Consider the following 22616-nt stretch of genomic DNA (forward strand, 5'->3'; position numbering starts at 1 on the left):
GAGCTGCAATGCTTTATAATGCAAAATGTTGGCCTATTAGAGAAAAACATAAAACTAAGTGTTGATGAGATGAGATGAGAATGCTTAGGTGGATGAGTGGCTTTACACTTGGAGACAAAATATGATACGAATATATTCGTGAAAGGTTTGGTGTAGCTCCAGTGGCATAAAATATTAGATAGAGTCGTCTTAAACTCTTAGATGGTTTGGTCACATTAATGCAAACGATCTGATAATTCGATTTGGAGAGTAGATATTTTACATTCGATTTATGTTAAGAAAGGTAAAGGTGGACTTAAAAAAACCTAGGCATGTTGTATTGAAGAGGATCTTAATTTATTAGAATTAAATGAAAATATAACACTCAATAGGCACAATAGAAAAAAGGGATTCATGTAATTGGCACCACTTAATGGGATAAAGGCTTGTTGTTGTTGTATAATTGAGCTACTTCGGAAGAGGCACAAATGGAGTTTTTTTGATATGCCACAACCTATGAATTCAAATGCTCGAGTGATGTGTTGGAGTTATTAAGATTATAAATGACAAAACCATATGATTCTTAGCAAAATGTAAGGTTTGTTTTTCTACTTTTTTGTGCTTCAGCCGCATGTTAGATTTTGAGGAGGCATGAATGGCTGCTGTTTTATTAGTTAGACCTCATTGAGAAATAATATTGTCAGCCTGCGAATTGGAATCATCAAGGATACAAACCATGAAGCAATTAGACTTTTGCCAAGTTAAAATTATGTTAAATGAGGATGAGGAAAGTAGAGTTAAAATCAGAGAAAATGCGTTTTTCTAGTAGTTGAAGACTAATGTTCATGTGTGCACCATCAGTGGAAATATTTTTGACATAAGATGTTGGGTAAAGGGCAGATGGTCACCAGAACAGTGCAAGAGGATAAGACTAACTTCATTAAAAGTTGGAAAGATGAAATGTTGGAATTAACTTCACATTCAAATTGTATGGAACATTGGAATCAGAAAAACTAACTGATGATATGTCACATTCCGAAAATGGAAGGCTGTACTCATGGCACAGCTGGACGTGATGAAGGTATCCGAAAACTTGTTTGTACTCGATAGAGGAAAATTTGTAGGAAAGTATTATCAATTGTTGGAGTAAGCGAAGAAAAGCCAATGTTATTTCATTTTATAACTAGTTCAAGCATTGATACAACCAACACGATAAGCACAAAGCAAATAGAAAAAAACAGACCAACTAGTACATAAGCAAATTAACCAAACCCCAAAGACATATAAACTTGACTAATATATACATTTAAAATACTGAAACCAAATATACTATTTAAAAATCTACTCATGGTGATGGTCCCCTAAACAGTGGTAAAATGTGTTTTGAAAAAGTTATGAGTGAGTTTTATGAACCAAATTTTGTAAATAATCATTATTTATTAAAAGCATAAACAACAAGATATTTGAGGCATGTAGCAGAAATCACAACACGATTTATTGTATATACTAATAGCTAATAAATGTCAGCAATTGTTAATTTTTAGTAATATTATAATGTCTAAATATAACGTCACATGTTTATAGTAATTTCTATAATGATGATGTTCATGATCAATTGTTTGATAAACTATTATCCACTATTCTATTAATTTTGTATGCAACCTCAGCAGGTTTAATCATACCTCTTTAGAAATTACATCAATCATTTATTATTCTATTGTATATCAATTTTTATATCTATAGTTTGCTTTATCAGGATATACTAAAACTGGGGTGGCAAACATCAATCCAAGAAAGTTTAATGATTCTCTATAGAGCTGTTCTTATTTGAATCAGTCGACTCAACTAATCAATATTCAAAAGTGTTATACAGACCTTCACACTACTTTATATTGACCTACAATTTTATATGTTTAATAAGTAATTTTCCACGTGTTTGTTCAGCACCATGACTAGCATTATTCATATATCAAAATATAAGTTGCATGAATTAAATCTATTACATTTGTTGAATTTAGCTCTCTTTTCCGGACAGTGGCCCACTCATTGTACAATCATAACAAAGAACTTTTGGCACACAGATCAAGGTCTTGTAACATTCGATTATTTTCTATATAATCCTAAGATTGCAATTCGTGTGCTTCTCTATAGAATCGCCAAGCCTTGCTTATTCTTCCCCTATTTTTGGATTTTTTTATATTTTATATCACTTCTTGAAGATGTAGATATATCTTTCGTCTTGTGCAAAGAAAGAATAATAAGCATTCTTAAGAGTTTTCTTAATTGTTTTATTTTCTACATGATATTATAAGGAGGTTAGGATTTTCATTTCAACCTTTTTTCTTTTTTCTAATATTAAAGTTCTCACTTCTAAGGCCTTTGTTTGAGTAGATCTAAAATTGAATACTTGGAATGTGATTCTAGTAGCAGCAGCTCTAATCGCAGAGTTGTGACTATAAGTGATCAAATTACTAAAAGGTGTGAATGTTTTAGATTTTATGGGTCTATTGTTCAAGACGGTGATATAGATGTAGATGTTATTAGTAGAATTAAAGTTGGTTGTTGAAGTGAAGGAATGCATCGGGCCTATTGTGTGATAAAAAAGTATCGTTTAGACTCAAAGGAAAATTTTATAAGATGGTGGTGAGACCTGCAATGCTCTATGGTGCAGAATGTTGGCCTTTAAAAGAGAAGTATAAAACAAAGCTATACATTGTTGAGATGAGAATGCTTAGGTGGATGATTGGCTTGACACTTAGAGACGGGTGGATGATGAATGCTTAGGTGGATGATTGGCTTGACACTTAGAGACGAAATGTGAAATGAATATATTCGTGATATGTTTGGTGTAGCTTCAGTCGCAGTCAAGATTAAAGGAAGTCGTCTTAGATGGCTTGGTCACATTAAACATCGATTATCCGATGATCTGGTTATGAGACTAGATGTTTTAAATTCAACTTATGTTAAGAAAGGAAGAGGTAAACTTAAAAGGACTTGGGCATATTGTTTAAAAAATTATCTTAATTTATTAGAATTAAATGAAAATATGAACACTCAATAGGGCGCAATGGAGAAAAAGGATTCGTGTAGCCGACTCCGTTTAGTGGGATAAAGGGTTGTTGTTGTTGTAGTCCCATAAATTATTTATTTGAGTTTTTTCCTATAAATAGCTTCTCAAAGATTTTTTTAATTTGATCTAAGACTTAAAGTGTGTTTTCATTGAATATTCTGTAACACAAAAGGGGCAAATGTTATCATAAAAGAAAGTAAATAAAAATAAAAATAAAAATAAAGAAAAAACTCTTCAATGAATGTCACTTTTGATGAAAGCTTTTTCACTCAAATTCATTTTTAAAGTGAGAATTTGTAACTTGAAGATAAATTTGATGATATTTTCCACTTGATATTCTTGAAACCCAATATCCTATAAATACAAGCGTTATATCAATTTTGTCTTCAAGTCTGTACAAGAAAAAACAAGCCTAGCTAAAAACTAAAAAAAGATAGGACTAACAACTCGTTGTCACTTTGAAACTCCCGATTGAGTTAGATGAAGGTGAGTAGGTTCTCCATCATCGACTTGATCGAAGGAGAAAGGGATGAGGGGTAAGGCTCTCAAAACGGCTCGTTGTTTGCGAACAGCTCTTGTTCGGCTTATTAATAAACTCGTGTTCGATTCATTCGCTAAGTTAATGAGCCGAACACGAATACTCAAGCCGAACACAAATAATTTTTTTGCACTCGATATATAAACGAGTCGAACACGAACAAAGATTTGTCCGTTCGTGTTCGACTCGTTTTGGCTCCAAATACTATTAATCAATTATATATATATATATATTAATGAGTCGCTAGGATTTCGCCCATGGCGAACACTGACTTCCGTTAACTCTTGCTTCGTACTTCATCGATTTCGCCTCATTTTCGTCTGTTTCGTCGACTTCTCCTGCTTCATCGTGCTTCGTTGATAAGGGGATCTTATATATATATATATTAATGAGTCGCTAGGATTTCGCCCATGGCGAACACTGACTTCCGTTAACTCTTGCTTCGTACTTCATCGATTTCGCCTCATTTTCGTCTGTTTCGTCGACTTCTCCTGCTGCATCGTGCTTCGTTGATAAGGGGCGTCTCGACTTCTTCTGCTTCGTCGTGCTTCGTCCTTCGTCGACTTTGCGTCGTGTTTTCCTTGTCGTGCTTCCTTCGTCTGCTCGTTGATGAACGATTTCTGTCCAACAAGTGAGCAGAACGTCGCTGTGTCTCGTGCATACGGGAAGGATCCAGATAGCTTCGAGTGGCAAAGAAGGCGTTGACACAACTCTTCTCTTTGTTGTAACTTGCTGTGATGGAGCTTCCTCATTTTTCGATTGAACCCGGCAAAACCTCTTTTGCCCATGTTGTGGGTAATCCTCTGGGAGAGATGACGGTTGTCTTTCCTTCAAGTTATAAGGAGAATCGTGATAGTACAAGTGTCTGCCCTTTAATTAAGAATGCAAGCAGAAATAGTGAGAATGCAACACTCTTTTTCTCTAAGTCAGAAATTTCAACCCTGACTGACAAATTCAAATTTGCTCTCATTGAGAAATTTCAGTGGGGACACCCAGCTATGGAAGTCATCGCGAAAAATTTTGATAACCTTAAATTAGCAGGAAAGTGGAAAGTGAGGCTCATGGATGCGAGACATGTGTTGATTTAGTTAACCGCGCTTGAAAACTACACTCGTATTTTCTCAAGAAAATATCTTAATATTGCTGGTAAATCAATGAAGCTACTCAAATGGTCTCCTGATTTTGACCCCAATCATGAACCTCCTAGTGTACTGGTATGGTTTAGTCTACCTGGTCTCAAGCTGCACTTTTTTCATCATCAGGTTCTTTACTCTATTGGTGTCATACTTGGGGACTCTATGAAGCTAGATCTACCCACTTTCAACCTTACCAGACCTTCTGTGATCAAAATACTTATGGAAAGAGATATTACTTTGTCTGATGCTACTGAAGTCTGGTTGGACACAACACATAATAGATATTGGCTACAAATCGTCATGGAGCATAGACCTTATTGTTCTCATTGTAAGATGTTTGGACATACTCTTGATAAATGCCATAAGCTTCACCCTAATTTGAAATCTAAAGTTCAAGTGAATAAGGATGGATCTAAGGATATATCTAGTACCACATGGAGAGAAAGCTACCACATGACAAATTTTGGTGTTTGATTCTATTGCCCCTGCTGTTACTGTTACTGCGAGTGATGTGATGCTGACACCTTCAAACCCCATAGAAAACAATACTGATGAATTATTACCTACAAATGATAGTGTTCAGACTGATAATCAGGAGAGCTTCGTAGCTCCATTTCTTCAGGAAGTATCCGGTGTAGAGGCAACTCATACTTCACATATACTAGAACTTGTTGTGGGTACTACGGTTGGTATTCCTTCTGCTTCAGCTCTACCACCCCATCAGACTGATTCTTCGGATGAAGAATGACAGATCTATTCCAAGAGGAAGAAAAAGAATGGAGGCCGACTCCAACTCGGGAACATATTGGATGATACATTTGTTGCTATTGGCAATGACAATCATCTTATCAACTCATTAACTTGCTCATTCTCTAGAATTAGAGGCAGAGGCAAAACCAAATTGTGTCTCTCTCTAGCCACCTGATACTATGTATTTCGGCATTGTTAAGCTTTTTATTTTAGTATCTAATGTATTTTCTATTTTTTTTTAATTTTGAAACCTTTTGTGATTTTTTGTGTGGGCAGGATGTCTTGCTTGGGCTCTCTTACACATTTTAAAAATTTTAATTGACTATAAGGCTACAAAGATATATAAACAATTAAAATTATTAATTGAAAAATAAAATAAAAAAATATATTAAATTATTTTTAATAATATTTTAATATAAAAAATAAGATTTAAGTCTTTTCCCAACCTTTAATATCCTACGTATGTGTGATTAGGGTTGTCAAATCGACTCTTTGTTTGCAAACAACTCGTGTTCGGCTCGCTAAGCAAACGAGTAGAAAAAGAGCACACTTTTTGTGTTCAAAATATAAACGATTCGAACCCGAATAGTGAAATTTTTTAACGAGCCAAACACGAGCTGAGCCCGGGCTTGCTCGTGTTCGGCTCGTTTACACTCCTAATGAGGGGAAGGTTGTATGGGTACAGGGGTTTAACAATTGTGAAGGGGAGAAATTTGGGATTCAGCAGTTGTTCTTGAGGGAAGTGATTTGATGCACTTGCCTCTCCTTCCCCTTAAATCCAGTGTCTAGATTTCGAGTAACAGCGAGAGAATTGCACAATTTGTGCAGTTGAAGAGTGTGAAGGCAGCTAGAGTTTTGTGCAATTTCAAGTGATGAGGAATGTGATTGGTTGAGTGGAATTGGTCCTGCTATTCGCAAGGCAGAGTCAGGGAGTTAGTCCGGTTTGAGGTGCCTAACATGATGTACTAATTGCTGCCACTGATGATCTTTTTGTTAAAAAAAAAACTATATTTATGAATTGTGATCCAAGAGGCTTACAAATACTAAGTTACATGACAACTTTGTTAGAGCATAGAAGCTGTGGCTTTATTTGTTTTTAGGAAGTAGAAGAAAGGGAATCAAAAGATAAAAACTTAACGAAATTGATTGAAAGTCAGTTTCATCTCACATGCTCTGGTCAAGGAGAAATTCAATAATTTTTCTTTTTCTTGTTTGGTTGGTGAGAAATTGAGTAATAGCTTTTATTTTTTGTGAGGATGAGGTGTGCGAATCAAGATGACGATACAATAAAATTTTCCAAATATTTATTAGGGTGGGTGGGAAGTTGTTAATGAAAAATGTATTTGTTAATATTTCTTAAGTAAATCCAATTTCCATTTAATGACATTTGAACCAAACACCCAATATGAAATTATGAAGTAAAGTTTATTTATTTGTATTATTTTAAGTTCAAACTAAACATACCCATGTTTTGAATGTTGTGGTTTGGCTAATGAATGTCAATTCATTTGGATATGAATTGGCACTATTATCTGTGTTTTTCATCTGTGATAAGGTTGGTTGATTACGAATTAGTTGTTAGATGTTGATAGGAATGAATATGGAATGGGGAATGGGGAATGGGGAACGTTAGATGTTGATAGGAATGAATATGGAATGGGGAACGGGGAATGGGGAACGGGGAACGGGGAATGTTTTAAAATACCAACCAAAGTTAGTTGTAGTAAAACTAGCGCAGTAGTGATTTGATGAAGCTGAATCTCAGCTTCTCGATTGCTATTCATGTTTGACTACTTGTTTAGAATGGCCTAATTGGTCTGTTGGAACTCAAGAATAAATTTCATTCTGCTGGCCAAAACACACACACAATGAAGTGAGCTTTTTGTTGTCCTTCATTTATAAAGATACTGGAACTTATTATTTTCTGTTATATTTTGAAATTTAACTTTTCTTTTTATTCATGAATATATAAGACAATAAGTTTTGCTGCAGTCATGAATCATATGCAAAGATAATGAATTTATGTAAGTACTAGTAATTTCCTGTGTTACATCTCATGTTCAAATCTGAGAAGTAGCGTTGCATTGTTTTGCTTTCTCAAAGTGGCACTATATTTTTATTGTCATTGATATTGGAGTTAACCCAAATCACAATAGTAATAGGAAATAATATTACTAAATGCAAACAAGGGGTCACAACTAGACACACTTGAAAGAGAAATTACAATAAATACGACATGACGATATGTTGAAATAAGAAATAACAACAAAAGATAACACAAACTCAAACTAGGATAGATCTCAAGGTGGTAGTGGTGATCGGTGAAATGATAGAAGGCGGTGAGATGGTTGGCCAACGAAAAACAGCAAGTTAGCGGTTCCGGGCAGCAAGCAGGCAGTGGTAATGACGTAGAACAGCTGTTCTGGATGATGGCAGCAAGTGGGAGGGGGTAGGACGCAAGTTATGGAGGCGGCAATGCGCAGGAAGGGAAGGAGTGGTGGCTTGGAAGGTTGGGACAGGCAGGGATAGCAGTACGGTTGCGGAGGGATGGTAGTGGTGGCTAGAACAGCTGCAAGGCTAGGGAAAAGGGGTCTGGGTGGCTGAAACAGTATGAAAACAGCTGGGAACAGCTATTACCAGGCCATTGACAGCAAGGGGGAATGACGGTGGCAGTAATTGGGGATGTAGGGGGCTGGAGTACAGCAAGAGAATGGTTGTCTGGGTCGGCGGCAACGAGGATAAGGTATGTGGAATTGGAAAAAACTGCTGTGAAAGCAGCGACTGTGGCTGTTTGGGGATGGTTGCAGCAATGGAAGGTGGTCGGCTTAATCACCACCTCGAGAGAGAGATACAAAGGGAGCACCATGCAAACCCTCAGATACAGCTTTCGAAGGGAGAAACGGACACCGACGTTTGTCCTAAATAAACTCATGACCAAAACTAAACCTAGAAAATCAGAAACACGAATATATAATAATAAGATAACTATGAGTGACCCAAGAGAACCGACCAACTCCTAGAAATGGAAAAAAATCAGTCCAGGAAAACAACCGTGTAGCAACTTCATTTGCGGGACTTTTGCATCGAGACCAGATTGCTCCCGCATCAGTCTCGTGGAATTGGGGGAGTGTCGACCCCATCCATCGAAGTTTCTGTCTCCTTTATAGTCAGGTCAGCTTCGTTGAAGGTAATAGAAATATTGCCAACTCTAGGTACATCGCTTCTGTAGGCATTGTCATCTCAGCGCACATCTTGATAGAACAAGTATCCATCCATTTTTGCCATAACTTGAGCTGGAGCTATCTGTGGATGGATATCCTCACAAACTAAGCTTGAGACATCAAATTTGTAATTAGTTTCTTCTACTTATACTCGTCCGAGTGTATTTAGCAAACAAGTATGTAAGGAAGAATCAACTTTGGGACGAATCTATGGCAGGTTGGGCCATACTAAAGGGTAACCATTGAGGAGATGCCTCTTAATTCTTTTTGAAAGGACCTAGCTTCCAGTGTAGGAAGTTCCTTCCTGAAAAACTTCTAATGTTATTTTCAACACGGGTTCATATGTCCTGCTTTATTAGTTGTTAGTGGGTATACTATCGAACTAAATTTAATACATCAATGACTTCTTATGTGCTTCCAAAGGTGGCATAAAAGAGCGTCTTCTATGTCATATTGAACCTCCCTCGGCAAGAGAAACTTGGGAATTAGTTATATATTTGAAAAGTCTGGATTTCTCTTATCTGGGATCGCTGTATATTCGATATCGACTCCTCAACTCATGACCCTTGTGGACGTCCGATGTCAGACTTGTTGATGCTCTTCTCAATGCCTGCAAAATGGTAGCTTGAAGCCCCACAATCTTATACTCTACTTGAACGCACATTATCTCAGACTCACTATCTTCCGAACAGCTACTGTCAACTCAGTTGGGGTTTCTCTCCTGGGTTTAATTGGAATCGCTGGCGTCTCTGCTCATTGGCTGGAAGTTGAGAATTCTTTCTAAAATCTTTTTCTTCTTCTCTTGAATCACTGTTTATTTCTTCAACTGCTCTTTCATCCGTGAAAAAGATCATTCTCGTGGTTATGTAATATGATTCAATATTCCCAAATCCTTAGCCTTGAAAATACTTCCTGACTTTGATAGATTTGGAAATGCGGATTGGTTTCACCTATTCTCCACCCTGACATGGTTCCTCATCAGGTGGGGTTCGCTTGGATGTTTCCATGAGTGTGCTCTTGTTGTAAGATCATGTGGTTGAACTATGCTTGTAAGATGTGTTCATCCATAATGTTGTCTCCGCTTTTAAAACTAGGTCTACACATCCCGTCTGTGATGAAATGGTAGGTACTAGCACTGCATCTCCCATTTCATCTGGGACCAAGTAGTGATCTTATCTTTCCCTCAAGCTAGTGTAGGCGTTTCAAATATTTCCACTAAAATAATGCACTCTTATTAAGTTGTTAGCGGCTAGTTTCATCATTCCGTTAGGTGAGTTGTCTTGATACTAAAAAAAATTTTCACTGTCTGAAGCCACTGGATGAAATCATCTAGATTCAAGTGACTGTCAAAATTTGGCAAATTCATTGTAACTTCAAAATCTCTGCTTCTCAAATATTTCAGGTCAATTCTTCGGGATTGTGGCAATTCATCTCTGAAATATCTGACAAACATTTCATCTAGGTATCCTCTAACAAGCCCTTCGTCTCTCGACCTCCTTTGATATTGTATTCCAAAGCATTATAGTGTGTCTGCTTCCCCATTAGAATCATCCTTATGTGAGGGATTTAGGTGTTACTCTCTCTGCTTCGGATCTCACTATCACACTCATTGGTGACCTGTCATTGGGTCGTTTCCTCAATTCATCGAGCCGTTGTAGCACTCGGTGGAGTTGCCAATGTATCTCTTCCATGGCAAACTTGATCTGGTTTTGGTAGTTGCCTCCTTGGTAGTAGGATTCGGTTTGGGTGTAGGTAGGAGGTGAATGGGTGTAGGGATGGTGTACGGAGCGAAAGAAAAATTTGGGGTGTGGAGATAGGGCTGGGCATGGTGGATGCTAGAAATTTTTGGATAGGACCAAATGATACTGGAGTTAACTCAAACCACGATAGAAAAAGCAAAAAGGCAGTTACAACCAAACACACTTGAAAGGAAAATTATAACAAATACGAAACAACGATATGCTGAAATAGAAATAACAACAAGTGATAACAAAAACTAAAACTTGGGTGGATCTCCGGGTGGTGGTGGTGATTGGAGAGGGGTTGGAAGGTGGCGAGATGGTGGACGAGCTGGTCAGCCAACGGAAAACAGCAAGGTGGCATTTTTCCGGGTTCCGGGCAGCAAGGAGGCAGCGGATAATGACGTGGAGCAGTTTTTCTGGATGATGACAACGAGTGGGAAGGGGGTAGGGCGTAGGTTATGGAGGCGGCAACACATGGGTAGGAAAGGAGCGATGATTGGGGAGGCTGGGGCGGGTAGGGACAGCAGTACAGTTGAGGATGGGATGGTGGTGGTGGCTGGTACAGTCGCAAGGGGTTTGGATGGCTGGAGCAGCAGGGGATGGAGGGGGCGGGACGGCAGTAAGAGGATGGCTCTGTCCGGGACGGCGGCACCAAGGACAGGTGCTTGGAATTGGAAAAGCTGCAGTGAAAACAGCAATGGTGGATGTTCATTGGTGGCTGCAGGAATGGGAGGTGGTCGGGAGCGACGTGAGGATAAATATGGAAGGGGATATGGAAGATAATCACTACTTTGGGAGAGAGATACAGCCAGAGCATCACCCAAACTCTCGGATAAAGCCCACTAAGAGAGAAATGGACTCCAGCTGTTGTCCTAAACAAAACTCACGACCAAAACTAAACCTAGACATCAGAAACGTGAGTATATAATAATAGAATGTCTGGCCGACTCCTCGGAATTGGAAAAAACATTGACGGAACTGGTCCAGGCAAACAACCAGGTCGCGGCTTCGTTCGTGGGACTCCCACTATAGGAGCAGGGGGCGCTCCCACACCAATCGTGATGTCAGTTAACTGCTTATAGGAGAAATTGTGAAGTTGACCCACTTCAGTTTTCTAATCATCCATCTACTGGCAATTCATTTATCTTGGAACTACTTTCCGGGAGCATTCTAGTATTCTTGATTATTGTGCATACTCTGCTATTAATGTAATGTACAACGGTTCAGAGGAAACTAAAGGATTTGAATTTACCTTTTCTTGTAGGATTTTACTGTGGAACAGGACGATTTAGCTCCAACACATGGATGGAAGTCATACTATGCAGCTACAAAAGCCATTGTCAATGTAAATGCAGAATTCTGTAGCAGGGAAAGATCGCTACCTGCTATGGCTCGTTTCTGGCTCCATGCAGACTATGTGAAATGCATTCACAGCTCAGGGGAACTTTATATTGGGTATTACGTGAATCTATGTCTAAGAAACTCTGTTGTCTATTAACTTTTCAATGCAAAAAGCAGGCACTAGAAAATATTTTAGATGTTCTTTTTACTGTTTCTTATTGGCCTTGATTGTTGAACTTTGTTTTTCTTCTTGTGAATGTTTAATATTTGTTCTAGGGCTTATAATGAATCAAGTTTTGGCGAGCCATCATCAAGTCAGCATCATAATCTCTTAGTTTTGTTTACCAAAAACTCAGTGAAGGTTGCAAGTTGAGCAACTTGATTCAAAGTCCTTCAATAATGAACCAACTCGAGAATGATTTTGTGCTGACTTGAAGTCTTTCTTTATGAGGCAGAAAACTGGGCTTAAGCTACCCTAGATATTACTCAACGAGTCACTTATAAACAACCATAATAAGGTCTGATAAGATATGAATCCATCCATCCATACATATATATTTTTTAAAAGAGAGAGAGAGAGAGAGAGAAAATTCATCTAGAACAATAAGCTACTTGTCCTCACATTTTGCTCACCATTCATTAAAAAATTTATATACTGATTTAAAGTAGTTAATAGCATTGCTCTTGTAAAAAATAGATAGTAGTCTTATTTTCTCTCTCTCTTTCTCTTTCTCTTTATATATATGGTAAGAGAAGATGAATACTATCCATTTTGAATGTTAGAAACATTTGTCCTTTCATTTTTCATCATCAAACAATGATTTTATATGATTATGATTGAAGCAGAAAAAGGTTTAATGATATGAAAAGTAGTTAAAAAGTTGTCTTTTAGGTATTTTAAAAATTCCCCATCTAAATTATTAGTAGAGGTGAAATATGTGTGAGGATAAGTGGCTTCATCATTCTAAATGAATAGTAGTCTCTCTCTCTTTCTATACACACACATACTTACGTAGACTCACACAGAAAAACACAATTGAGGCACCCATAAATAGAAAATTGAAAACACTGTTGTATCTCATAACATAATTTTACTGCAGGAAGCTCAGCTGTACGGTGTTACTCTTGAACATATTTTTTGAAGAGACAAGTGCTTATCTCATTCTAAATGTTATTATTTTTCTTGTTTTATACCTTTAATCATGAGTCTAAGTGTCTGTTTGGCGCAGTTGTTGATTATTTATAATTTGCTGATAAACAGATTATTCTGATAATATGCAGATTATCAGAATAATCTGCCTTGCTGTTTGGGGCAGCTTATTCAAATTAGTTTATTGGTGGTTAAATGACATTTCTGCCCCTGCCTGATAAAACTGTTTGGGACAGTTTATTCAAAATAGCTTATTGGTACTTCAAAATTGCTTATTGTTAGAACAGAAGTATATAGTGCAGAAACATAAGATCATCACATATCAATTTTAATAGATGACATACAGTTCTCACACTTTCGTGAGTACCAGAATAAATAAAAAAAATACAAATACAAGTACAACTATAATGAGAAATATTAAAATATTTAATTTCAGACTTTGGCTATGCCCGTCGTCATCTGCACTGTCAACCTGAGAAAACACCGGATTCCCATGACCGCTGGCAGTGTAATATGAGGGACTGTCAGCCTACCGGAAGAAGCCACAACGAGCAGAAACATCCTTGGCACAACCGTAGAACTGTCTCCAATAGCTATGAGTCTGACGCGACGTGAGCAACGGAGACAGTAGACAACAATAACACAAAATACCTTTATCTGTAACTGATATCTTAGAAGTCGTGTTTGTTTAATTGTGAAAAAAATCAAAAAAAAAAAAGTCAGTACTTATTCCCAAAAATAAATAAATAAAATACACATAAAAATTAATCTACATATATACGAAGAAAAGAAAAACTTGCTGGATTAGCTGTCATGTATAACATCTGTTATAGACTCCCTAAGAGCAGCTATTTCAGCCACACCTTCCGCGTCATGAACTACAAATTCATTAAATTCATTCTCATTCTCATCCTCATCCTCAGTTGTCTGATTGGAGGTCATTTATAACTAAATATGACTGCATAATGATTTGTATGAAAATAATTTATACATAACTCATGGCATATTTATTTATGTTTTATCACACATAATGTTTTAATGTATCGTTTTTCCTCCTTTTTTTTATTTTTATTTTTGTGATTCACATTTCACAGAATGACATGAAAAACTTCCTATCCATGTTCGCTTGTATTAGCAATTTATTGATCTATTTGTTTGAATTGATAAATTTTGGTTTAATAAGATTAGAGTAATTTCCCCCCTGTTGAGTATTAAATAGTGACTTAATAAGGATTAAAATTTTTTTACATCTTTTTCATACCTGAACAGGATTTTCTGGAATTTGCTAAAACGGAGATCATGTTTGCTAAAATAGATTAAAAGATCTACTAAGCTCCTGTACATCTGTGAATAGTATGAATGGTAATCTTATATAAGGAAAGGGTAGGAAAAAAAACTTTGTATAAACATTACAAATATTTCAAATGTATCCAATGGATCTTTAATTATTGCCTTTCTATCCAGTTTCTGTAGATTCAATTCTGGCATAATGTTTTTGTAGGTATTGCTAATTATATTAGACCGGTGTGTTTCTATGAAACTCATCTTTGTATAGATGCAAGCTTTAGATCATTTAAGGAAATTGTTATTTGACCCCACCCCACTTTTGCTGCAATAATTATTCTTTCAGTACTCGTTAATATAGGCATTGCTTTAAACTTTTCCTAACTTTTTAAGGCCCTTACTGAAGGTTTCACTTCATGATATATTTTAGTTTGGCAATAAATTCTGTGATCTTGAATTTTGATTTGATGACAAGTTTAGTTGTGGTATGGTTTAAATGCAGTTATTATTCCATAATCTTTTGTCAATACTAAACCAGTAGAAGCATTTTGTTTTGCATTTGTACTGGCGGTCGGGCACACATTTATTCTATTTAATCATCCTAGAAATTTTCCCTGTAAGGAAATCCTGTTTTTACACTTTTTATGATGGTTAAATGGTGGAAAATCAGGTCTAGCTGTGGATTCTTTCATGAAATTCTGCTAAATGAAGATCTCATCATTGAGTTGATTGGTTAGTTAATGCTGCTATATATAGGTTTCCTTCTGATTTTTCTTCTTGACGCCTTTCTTCCTTTTGTTGATCTTCCTTGTGCTGATTTTGTATCAAGTACTTGATTTTCAAGGAGGTTAGTTTTGCATTTCAACTTCTTTACTTCAATTTTAGGGTTTTTTTTAATTATTTTAAATTTTCAATTTTTTCAAATTTTAGTTTGGTCATGCCAAGCAAATTAAATGAACCCAAAACTCATTTGTTGTGCTCTATCATATCTAAATTCTTAAATCTTTCTAAAAGCATGTTACACTACTTCAAGGCTCAACAGTGCTTTTCAACGGCCGGATGCTGAGGCGCTCTATGTTAACGGAATATTTTTCTTCCCCACCATTTCATATCTCATCCATAATTGTAGGTTTGATATCAGTCAGGTGCCAGGAAGGGGAGAGAAGATAAAAGGATGTGTGAATTTTGAAGCTCTCTTTCTCAAAATAAAACCTTGGTTACATCCTAAGCTAGAAACATAAGACATTTACATCTGTTCTAGCTTTTCTTACTCGTGTTGTGGAGAACAATATTTTCTGGAACTTTTTTTTAAATTTCATCAAAGTAATTTCCTTTTAAAGGATTTCATTTGCAAGATTGTTATTTTCTTTCTCTTTAGTAACAGTTAATTGTTTATTTGATTAGCTTAGCTTTTTCTACTTCTATTGTTTCTCTGTGGTTTTAATTTACATTCTAAATATAATATTGCATCACTAATTGAACTCATCTGATATCCTGGAGAGTGCTGGAAGGTGGGATGCAGCCGTAAGGGGTGGGTATTTCTGTTGGAGTCGGCTATGGAATTTATCATTAAATGTTGCTTAGTGCCTATAAGTGTTTTAACAATAGACAATTTGACATTATATTCCCTTGTTGAGTCCAAATGAGATTTTGATTAGGAAGAGGAATGAAATATGAATTTAAAACACATCATTATTTAAATGTACAAGTTGAAGGGAGGTTTTTTATACACCGACACGTGGACTAAGGGCCTTGCTTTTGTCTTACTTTGTTTCAGTTATTGGAGAATGGTAATGCTAAAAAACTTCTCATAGCTAGGATGATAGAGTGCCTTAGATGCGGAAAAGTCCGCTTGTAGTTCAAAAAAGAGGTTGTAATCGCAAACATTGTTACATTAATTGATGAAATGCATTTGTACTGTAAACTTAATGGAACAAAAAGACATTGGCCGACTTCCTTTTAATGATGATCTTTTCATTCCATAATATTAGGCAATGCAGTTCTGATTCATGATATTTCTGATATCAACTTCTGCCATATTCTAAAGGGATTGGTTTTAGCGTTTCTTATTATTATTATTATTATTATTTGCAAAATCAATGCTTTGTTTGCTTTCTATTATTATCTAGCTAGATGATGAGATAAATATTCATTGTCTTAGTCTGTGCTTTTTTTATGATATACAAAATGTTACTCTGCAAGGTGCCTGCTTCTATTTTAAGGCCTATCTTTGCTTAATTGCCTAGATTTTGATCTCAAGCTGCATGGCATGTAGACAAGTTAACCATTCCAAACCAGTTTGTCTGCATTTTCGGCGAGTAAACTCTACAAAATACAGCAGTTTAATCAAAATTTTCAAACTCATTTCTTTTTTATCCTCAATTGGCCCATCCAAAATCAAATAGGTTACAACTGAACCATGTTTTGGCATTCCAATCATATTAGAACCCTTAAATGATCCCACATGAATAAGTTTATTTAGGTTCGGACGGGTTGTTTATCTACTTCTTTAAATCCTTATAAAATGGTGCTCTCTGCTATCACGCAAATTTTCTCGTCTTTTAGTACTTAATTCTGCAGCTAAAATATAAACCAAAAGCTTCAGCTGATGTTTTCCCCCAACTTGTACAGGTTTAATGCAGTAATGAACAGCTGGGCTGCAGTCTTCAATTGGGCCCCGGGAGTCGCCTTCCAAATCCGCGACGTGCGTGCACGTGTGTCGAGCGACATAGCTTGGGTTACAATGAAAGCATATATTGACTTGGATTCAGACCAGTTCTTCATGACAAATGTCTTTGAATTCCATGAGGGGCGGTGGCTTATGGTCCACCATCACAGCTCTATTATGGTCATGGATGGCGATCCAGGGCCGGGTCAAGCCAATGGTTTTGCCTGAAGAATATAGCAAATTACAAAGCTTCTTCTTCCCTAATCTTTTTCTTTCTATTATTACCCTTGGGATTTATATCCTTTTTTGCTTACCCTGTAGATCGCTACTGTTTATACTATTTTTTTGTCCTGTTTTGTAATTTTTTTTTTTTTTTTAAGGCTTCAGTGTTGTTAATGGAGAGCTGCACAAATGGTGTGCTTTGATGTTTGCATGAGCCTTTTTTAAAGTGTTTAGCTGAAGCAGGGATGTTTGCATCTATTCTTAGGAAAGAGAATAGAGGATTGCAGGATGTTTGCATCCTGTAGTCTTGTCACTATTCTCAAGTCCTGCTAAGGTTCTTATATTTGATTTATTATGAATTATCAGTGATTTAATGAAATTTTATACTTTTATTCCAAGGAAAATGATTTGTTTTAGTTTGTCCAGAGTGAGATGAGAACTATTTAAAATTATAGAAATTATTCCATACGGAGTACGTATGCAGCTTTACATGCGTACTTCCAGTAATATGCCGCCACGTGGGGGTTATTGCAGGGGTTAATGCAGGGGGTTATTGAAATGGAACCGTGGAGATCATTGGAGTAGGACCGCGGAGGTTACTGGGGGGTTATTAAAGGGTTATTGCAGCATTATTGGCGTTAATGCCCCAATAACACCTCAATAACCCTCCCAATGACCCCTTCGTGGTCTCACTCCATTAACTTCCGTAATTTAACTGTATTTTTTTTTAAGATGGGCTCGATATGATACACATGGCGGCATATTATTGGAGTCCGAATGTGGAGCTGCATACGTGTTTCATATGGAATAATTTCCCTTAAAATTGAGGGTCTATTTTTAAAGTAGTTGTTGCGCATCTGCTTGGCTGTTACATTCTTGTTATATTTTGAAAATTTTTATGGCGGAAAGTTGTTTTTGAGCATCAAATCTGCCTTATAGTATCCATGATAATTTTCAAAAATGTTTTTTATTCCACAATAAATTTACAATCACCTTTTGAAAAGTTCTAGCAGTAACTCCAGAGTTTTTTTTTAATCTAACACTAATTAGAATCATTGTGTGATGTTCATAAATTTTTAGCTGAATTTGTTTTAAATTATCATTCAATATAAAACCTTTCATCACAACCTTCCACATATAGTGCTTGAACTTCTGCATAAATTGTATTTGTATACTTGATGGCCTTCAATAAATAAAAAATTCACAACCTCTAGCATTGATGATATGCATAAGAGTAAAATTAGTTGTTGTAATTGAAAGATATATTGTAGCATTGATGATATGCATAAGAGTAAAATTAGTTGTAATTGAAAGATATATTGCTAGCTTTACTATGTGTGGTAATCTGTTATGATGTGGCAACTGTAGATTTTTTAAACTTGTTTATCTATGGCATATGATTCAGAAAGTTAAAAATTATAAGTTATATTTAGATGAGTTAAAACAATCTCTGCAAGATGAAAAAATAAATAAATTAAAAAGGAGTTAAAACAATCTCTGCAAGATGAAAAAATAAATTAATTAAAAAAAAAAAAAACATTTATCGACCTTGTGGTGTGCTGGTATGTGACGTCGTGACAGCTGATCGGTTTAAGCCATCTTTTTGGCTTGCTTATGATGTGTTTAAGGCATTTTTTTAGTTGGGCGCGTTTTGAAAATGCCAACTGGGTTGTTTGCAAATCATGGCGCGGTGACTTTTAATAAACACAACTTAATTTTATGAAGTTGGTTGACCCTCGCATTTGATGTTTCATTCGTTTTGTGATTACCTGGTTGGCTCTCACTTCTCATCCCTTCGAGCGATGATGCTGCCTAGGATTATCTTCTTCCCTTGCTTTTGCTTCATTCTTCGGCACCCGTGGCAAGAGATTGCGAGCTTTATTTCCTTTGCTCTTCTTTGACCTCTTGTGTTTTATACCCTTTATAGTAAATGTTTATGTGGGGCAGCCTTTTCGTTGTGATTTGTGGTTTGTAATCTCTTTGTTATTTGCGGTTTGTGGTCTGTGGCTTTGCTCTTTGAAGTTTGTGTTTTGTTGCCTCTTTGCTCTTGGCGGAATGTGGCTGAGAGAAAGGGATTTGGAATATCTATATTTCGTTTTTTCTATGAACTTTGGACAAATTGGTTTGTAGTCTTTTTGCTCTTTGCGATTGGAAGAATGGGATTTGAAAGATTCGCATTTCATTTTTTCTGAGGAATTGGTTTGTGGTCTCTTTGCTCTTTTGCGGTTTGTTTTTGGAAGAAAGTGATTGGAGTTGAGTTGTTTAGCTTTGTTATGGGTCCCTTTGCCCTTTGTGGTTTGTGGTTATGGGTGTCTTTGTTCTTTGCAGTTTGCGGTTTGTGGTTGTTTTAAGGATTTTTTTTTCAATTTCTTTTCAATAGCTGCGGAGTGGAACTGTCATGCGTGCTCGGGTTAGGTCATTTGGGTTGTGTTTGTTTGAAAAGAATTTTCGTTGGAAGTGGTGAGGTGTTTAGGTTGTTTTTTAATGATGTTAGCAATGGCGACGATGCTTGTTATTTGAATTTGAGTTTATCTTGGCTAATGTGATTCGTGATCCGATGTTGGCAGATGGTGGTCAACATTTCCACTTATAAAATTCAAAACAAATTCTCAGGGAATAAATTTGAGTTTGGATCTACTAAATAAAATAGTTGTTTGTTCATATTTAATATAATGCATTCATGACATCTGTTTGAGATGAATTTGTGTTTGGACTAGTTAGGTTTTTATGTTGCTCTCTTTCTCATTATGGTGTGGTGGTGGTGGTATGATGCTTGTAATAGTGTGGTGGTGTGGTGGCGTGGTGGTGTTGGTGTGATGGTGGTGTTGTGGTGGTAATGGGGTGGTGTTGGGGTTGTGTGATTGTAATGATGTCATGGTGGTGTGGTATAGTAGTGATTGTGTGGTGGTGGGTGTGGTGTGGTGTGGTGTGGTGTGGTGTGGTGTCGTGGTGTTGGTGTGGCTTGTGATTGCACAAGGGGCGTATGGAGCAAAACAAGATATTTAGGAGGGAAAATTACTAAATTCTCTCTCCTATGTTAATAAAAACTGGAAATTTAGGAGAGGTGTAGTTGCCCTCTTATATATTATTATGGAAAGCTCGACATGAATGAAGCTTTAAAGGTGGTTCCCCATCGAGTAGCGATAACCTCCGCAAAGGGCAAGGCACAAATAATACCAGTAGCGATACTCGACAGTTACTTTCGTGAAGACATCAATAAAATTCACCTAAGTTCTGGTGAAAAATGCAACCCAACTAAGACGACAATCCACTTGAGCAAATGAGACAACCAGTGTAAGAATTGTGTCATTAAAAATAAAAAAAAATGATTGATGGTCTTTCCCAAGATTTGTATCATCAATCAATACCAACACTCATCACCAAGCAGCTACCATAGGAAAATAATGTTATAAGGGTAAAATAATAAATAGAAACAAAGGTATGAAAAAAAGAGATAAAAAATCTTCATTCATTTATAAATGAAAAGTATAGTAGTCTTTTTTCTAACAAAATTTTTCATTTACACAAAAATATCTTCACAAAATTATTCTAGAAAATTTTCTAAATTTCAGCTGACCGACTGGAGGACTCTTTGTTATTTCTTACATCGGAATCATTCTTATAAGACCCCTCTGTGTTGGTATATAATGCAACGAATTCATCCAAGTTCGTGAAATTTGGGTCAACCACACAACCAAATGACCTGGTCAGTCCTCGTGATGTTGCCAACCTGAAGCCACTCTCTTCCTATCGCATGTGGGAAGGAAGCACCTCCTTAGTTTTCTTTGTCGCCATAAATGCCTTCAGTTCCTCATTCTCTTATTGACTGATCGACAAAAGATTCCATAGATTGGAAACATCTTTATCCACCACTGCCATCTTCCTCTCGACCATCATTACTTGCCTCTTAGCCTTCTTAGCAAGCTTGACTGAGATTCAACCCTTTCTGTTGCTTCAACCCACTTCATCCTGGTCCAGTCCAGTGCCATCGACTAAATGTGGGAAGCCTTCCACACCTTCAGATGGTAGCGATTGGCTTTATTGTAAAATTCATATTGTTGGAGCACCTAGAGAGACTTCATAAAAGTGCATAACCATATTGCACCAACAAAGGTGCACGGGCAGAGTTCGGTCAAGACCAAACCATTGTACCATTCCATCTCTCGATCGATGACAGTGTATTAACCATCAGAGGAATTCCAAATCTTTGCCCCTGCATCTTAGAGGGAGCCAAGTCAACTGGGGAACCCTTTCTCTTTTTTGATATGAGAGAGACGGTGGAGGAGTTGACTCAAAAACTGTCTCCTTCCCTTCCCTCGGTTGTACCTCCTTTGGAGATGCTGCTTTCGGGTCTGTCTTTGACTCAGTTTGGGTAGTAGAAGAAAACTGACTAACCTCACTCTTGAAAGATAATCTAATGAATGAAGGATCATGGTGAGAATAAGCCAACCTTTCTCTCACCCATTCCTCAAAGGACTCATAAGCCTCACTCTCTTTTGGGCAACCAGTTGGCTCTTCAAATTCTCACCAACCAGCATTTGAAGGAGTCACATCTAATAGATATGTGCTAAAATTGGCATGATCCAAATGTCAACCAGCAATGACGGTTAGTTCACCAGTTGAAATTTATTGGATCACCACTGTAATTGTAAAAATAGAGAAAATAAAGTCCTCACCTATTAAGCTGACTACATGCATCGGGCGTAGACTGACCTTCCTTCGATCATCAGAACTTCCTGCCCAGGAACTCTCTACGTTGTTTCTTCAACTGTGGCCTTCTTCTGATCCAATCAGATAACAACTTCTGACCATTGTTTTATTTCTTCAGCATTAGAGGCGGCCCATAAATATTTTGTCAGTCAGCAAAAAATTTAAGTGAACAAAACCTTATTCACAGTCATGGTACTGAGTAACTGAGAGCAAACGTTCATCGATTTCAGCCCCCTCGACCCAGGGGTAGTTTGTACACTTTTTTCTTTTGAAGACATCATCGGTTGGTACAATCCTGATGCTTAGCTTTCATTAGACAAGGCAATGAAGAATTTGTACTTCCAATCCATCACCTTATTCTCCAAGCCAAAAAATTGGGAGTGACTGACCGTCCCAAACTGCACATATCCATCAGCCTCCACTCTAAAGGAAAACATGTGAATGAACAGATTGATCGACCACAATAATCCTCTTCTCCAGCAGAAAACCACATAATTCATTATTGTTGTACTTTAGTTTGGCTTGATCTGTATTGTAATGACCTCATATCGATTAAAAATTGCCCTAAATTCTTGGCACATGGGCAACCATAGTCCATATCATGGTTGGTCTCTGTAGATCACCAAGTCTTCACCAAACCTATTAACCAGCATCTCATCTAGGAGAGCGGCTCTGAACTTAATGGTCGAGTAGAAGACAAAGGCCTCATCCACAGAAGCTACAACAAACTGAGATAAAATCGAATATTTAAGGTACTATTAAAATTAAATTATTAACTACTATCAAAACTGTAATGCAAATTTTA

At 36.8% G+C, this 22616-nt stretch overlaps 1 protein-coding gene across 1 annotated transcript in view; it reads left to right on the top strand.

Annotated features, from left to right (window-relative positions):
- The window catches only part of LOC110021987 (F-box protein SKIP8-like), a 32196-nt gene extending 14697 nt beyond the window's left edge, over positions 1-17499 (top strand). Inside the window, exons 2-3 of the mRNA XM_020720738.1 lie at positions 11701-11891; positions 16843-17499. Of these exons, the coding sequence (XP_020576397.1) occupies positions 11701-11891; positions 16843-17107 (456 nt within the window). The 3' untranslated portion in view covers positions 17108-17499. The remainder of the gene's footprint in view (positions 1-11700; positions 11892-16842) is intronic.
- Positions 17500-22616: the final 5117 nt, after the last annotated feature.

This window comes from Phalaenopsis equestris, unplaced genomic scaffold (assembly GCF_001263595.1).
Source record: "Phalaenopsis equestris unplaced genomic scaffold, ASM126359v1 Scaffold000160, whole genome shotgun sequence".
Taxonomy (NCBI): Eukaryota; Viridiplantae; Streptophyta; class Magnoliopsida; order Asparagales; family Orchidaceae; genus Phalaenopsis; species Phalaenopsis equestris.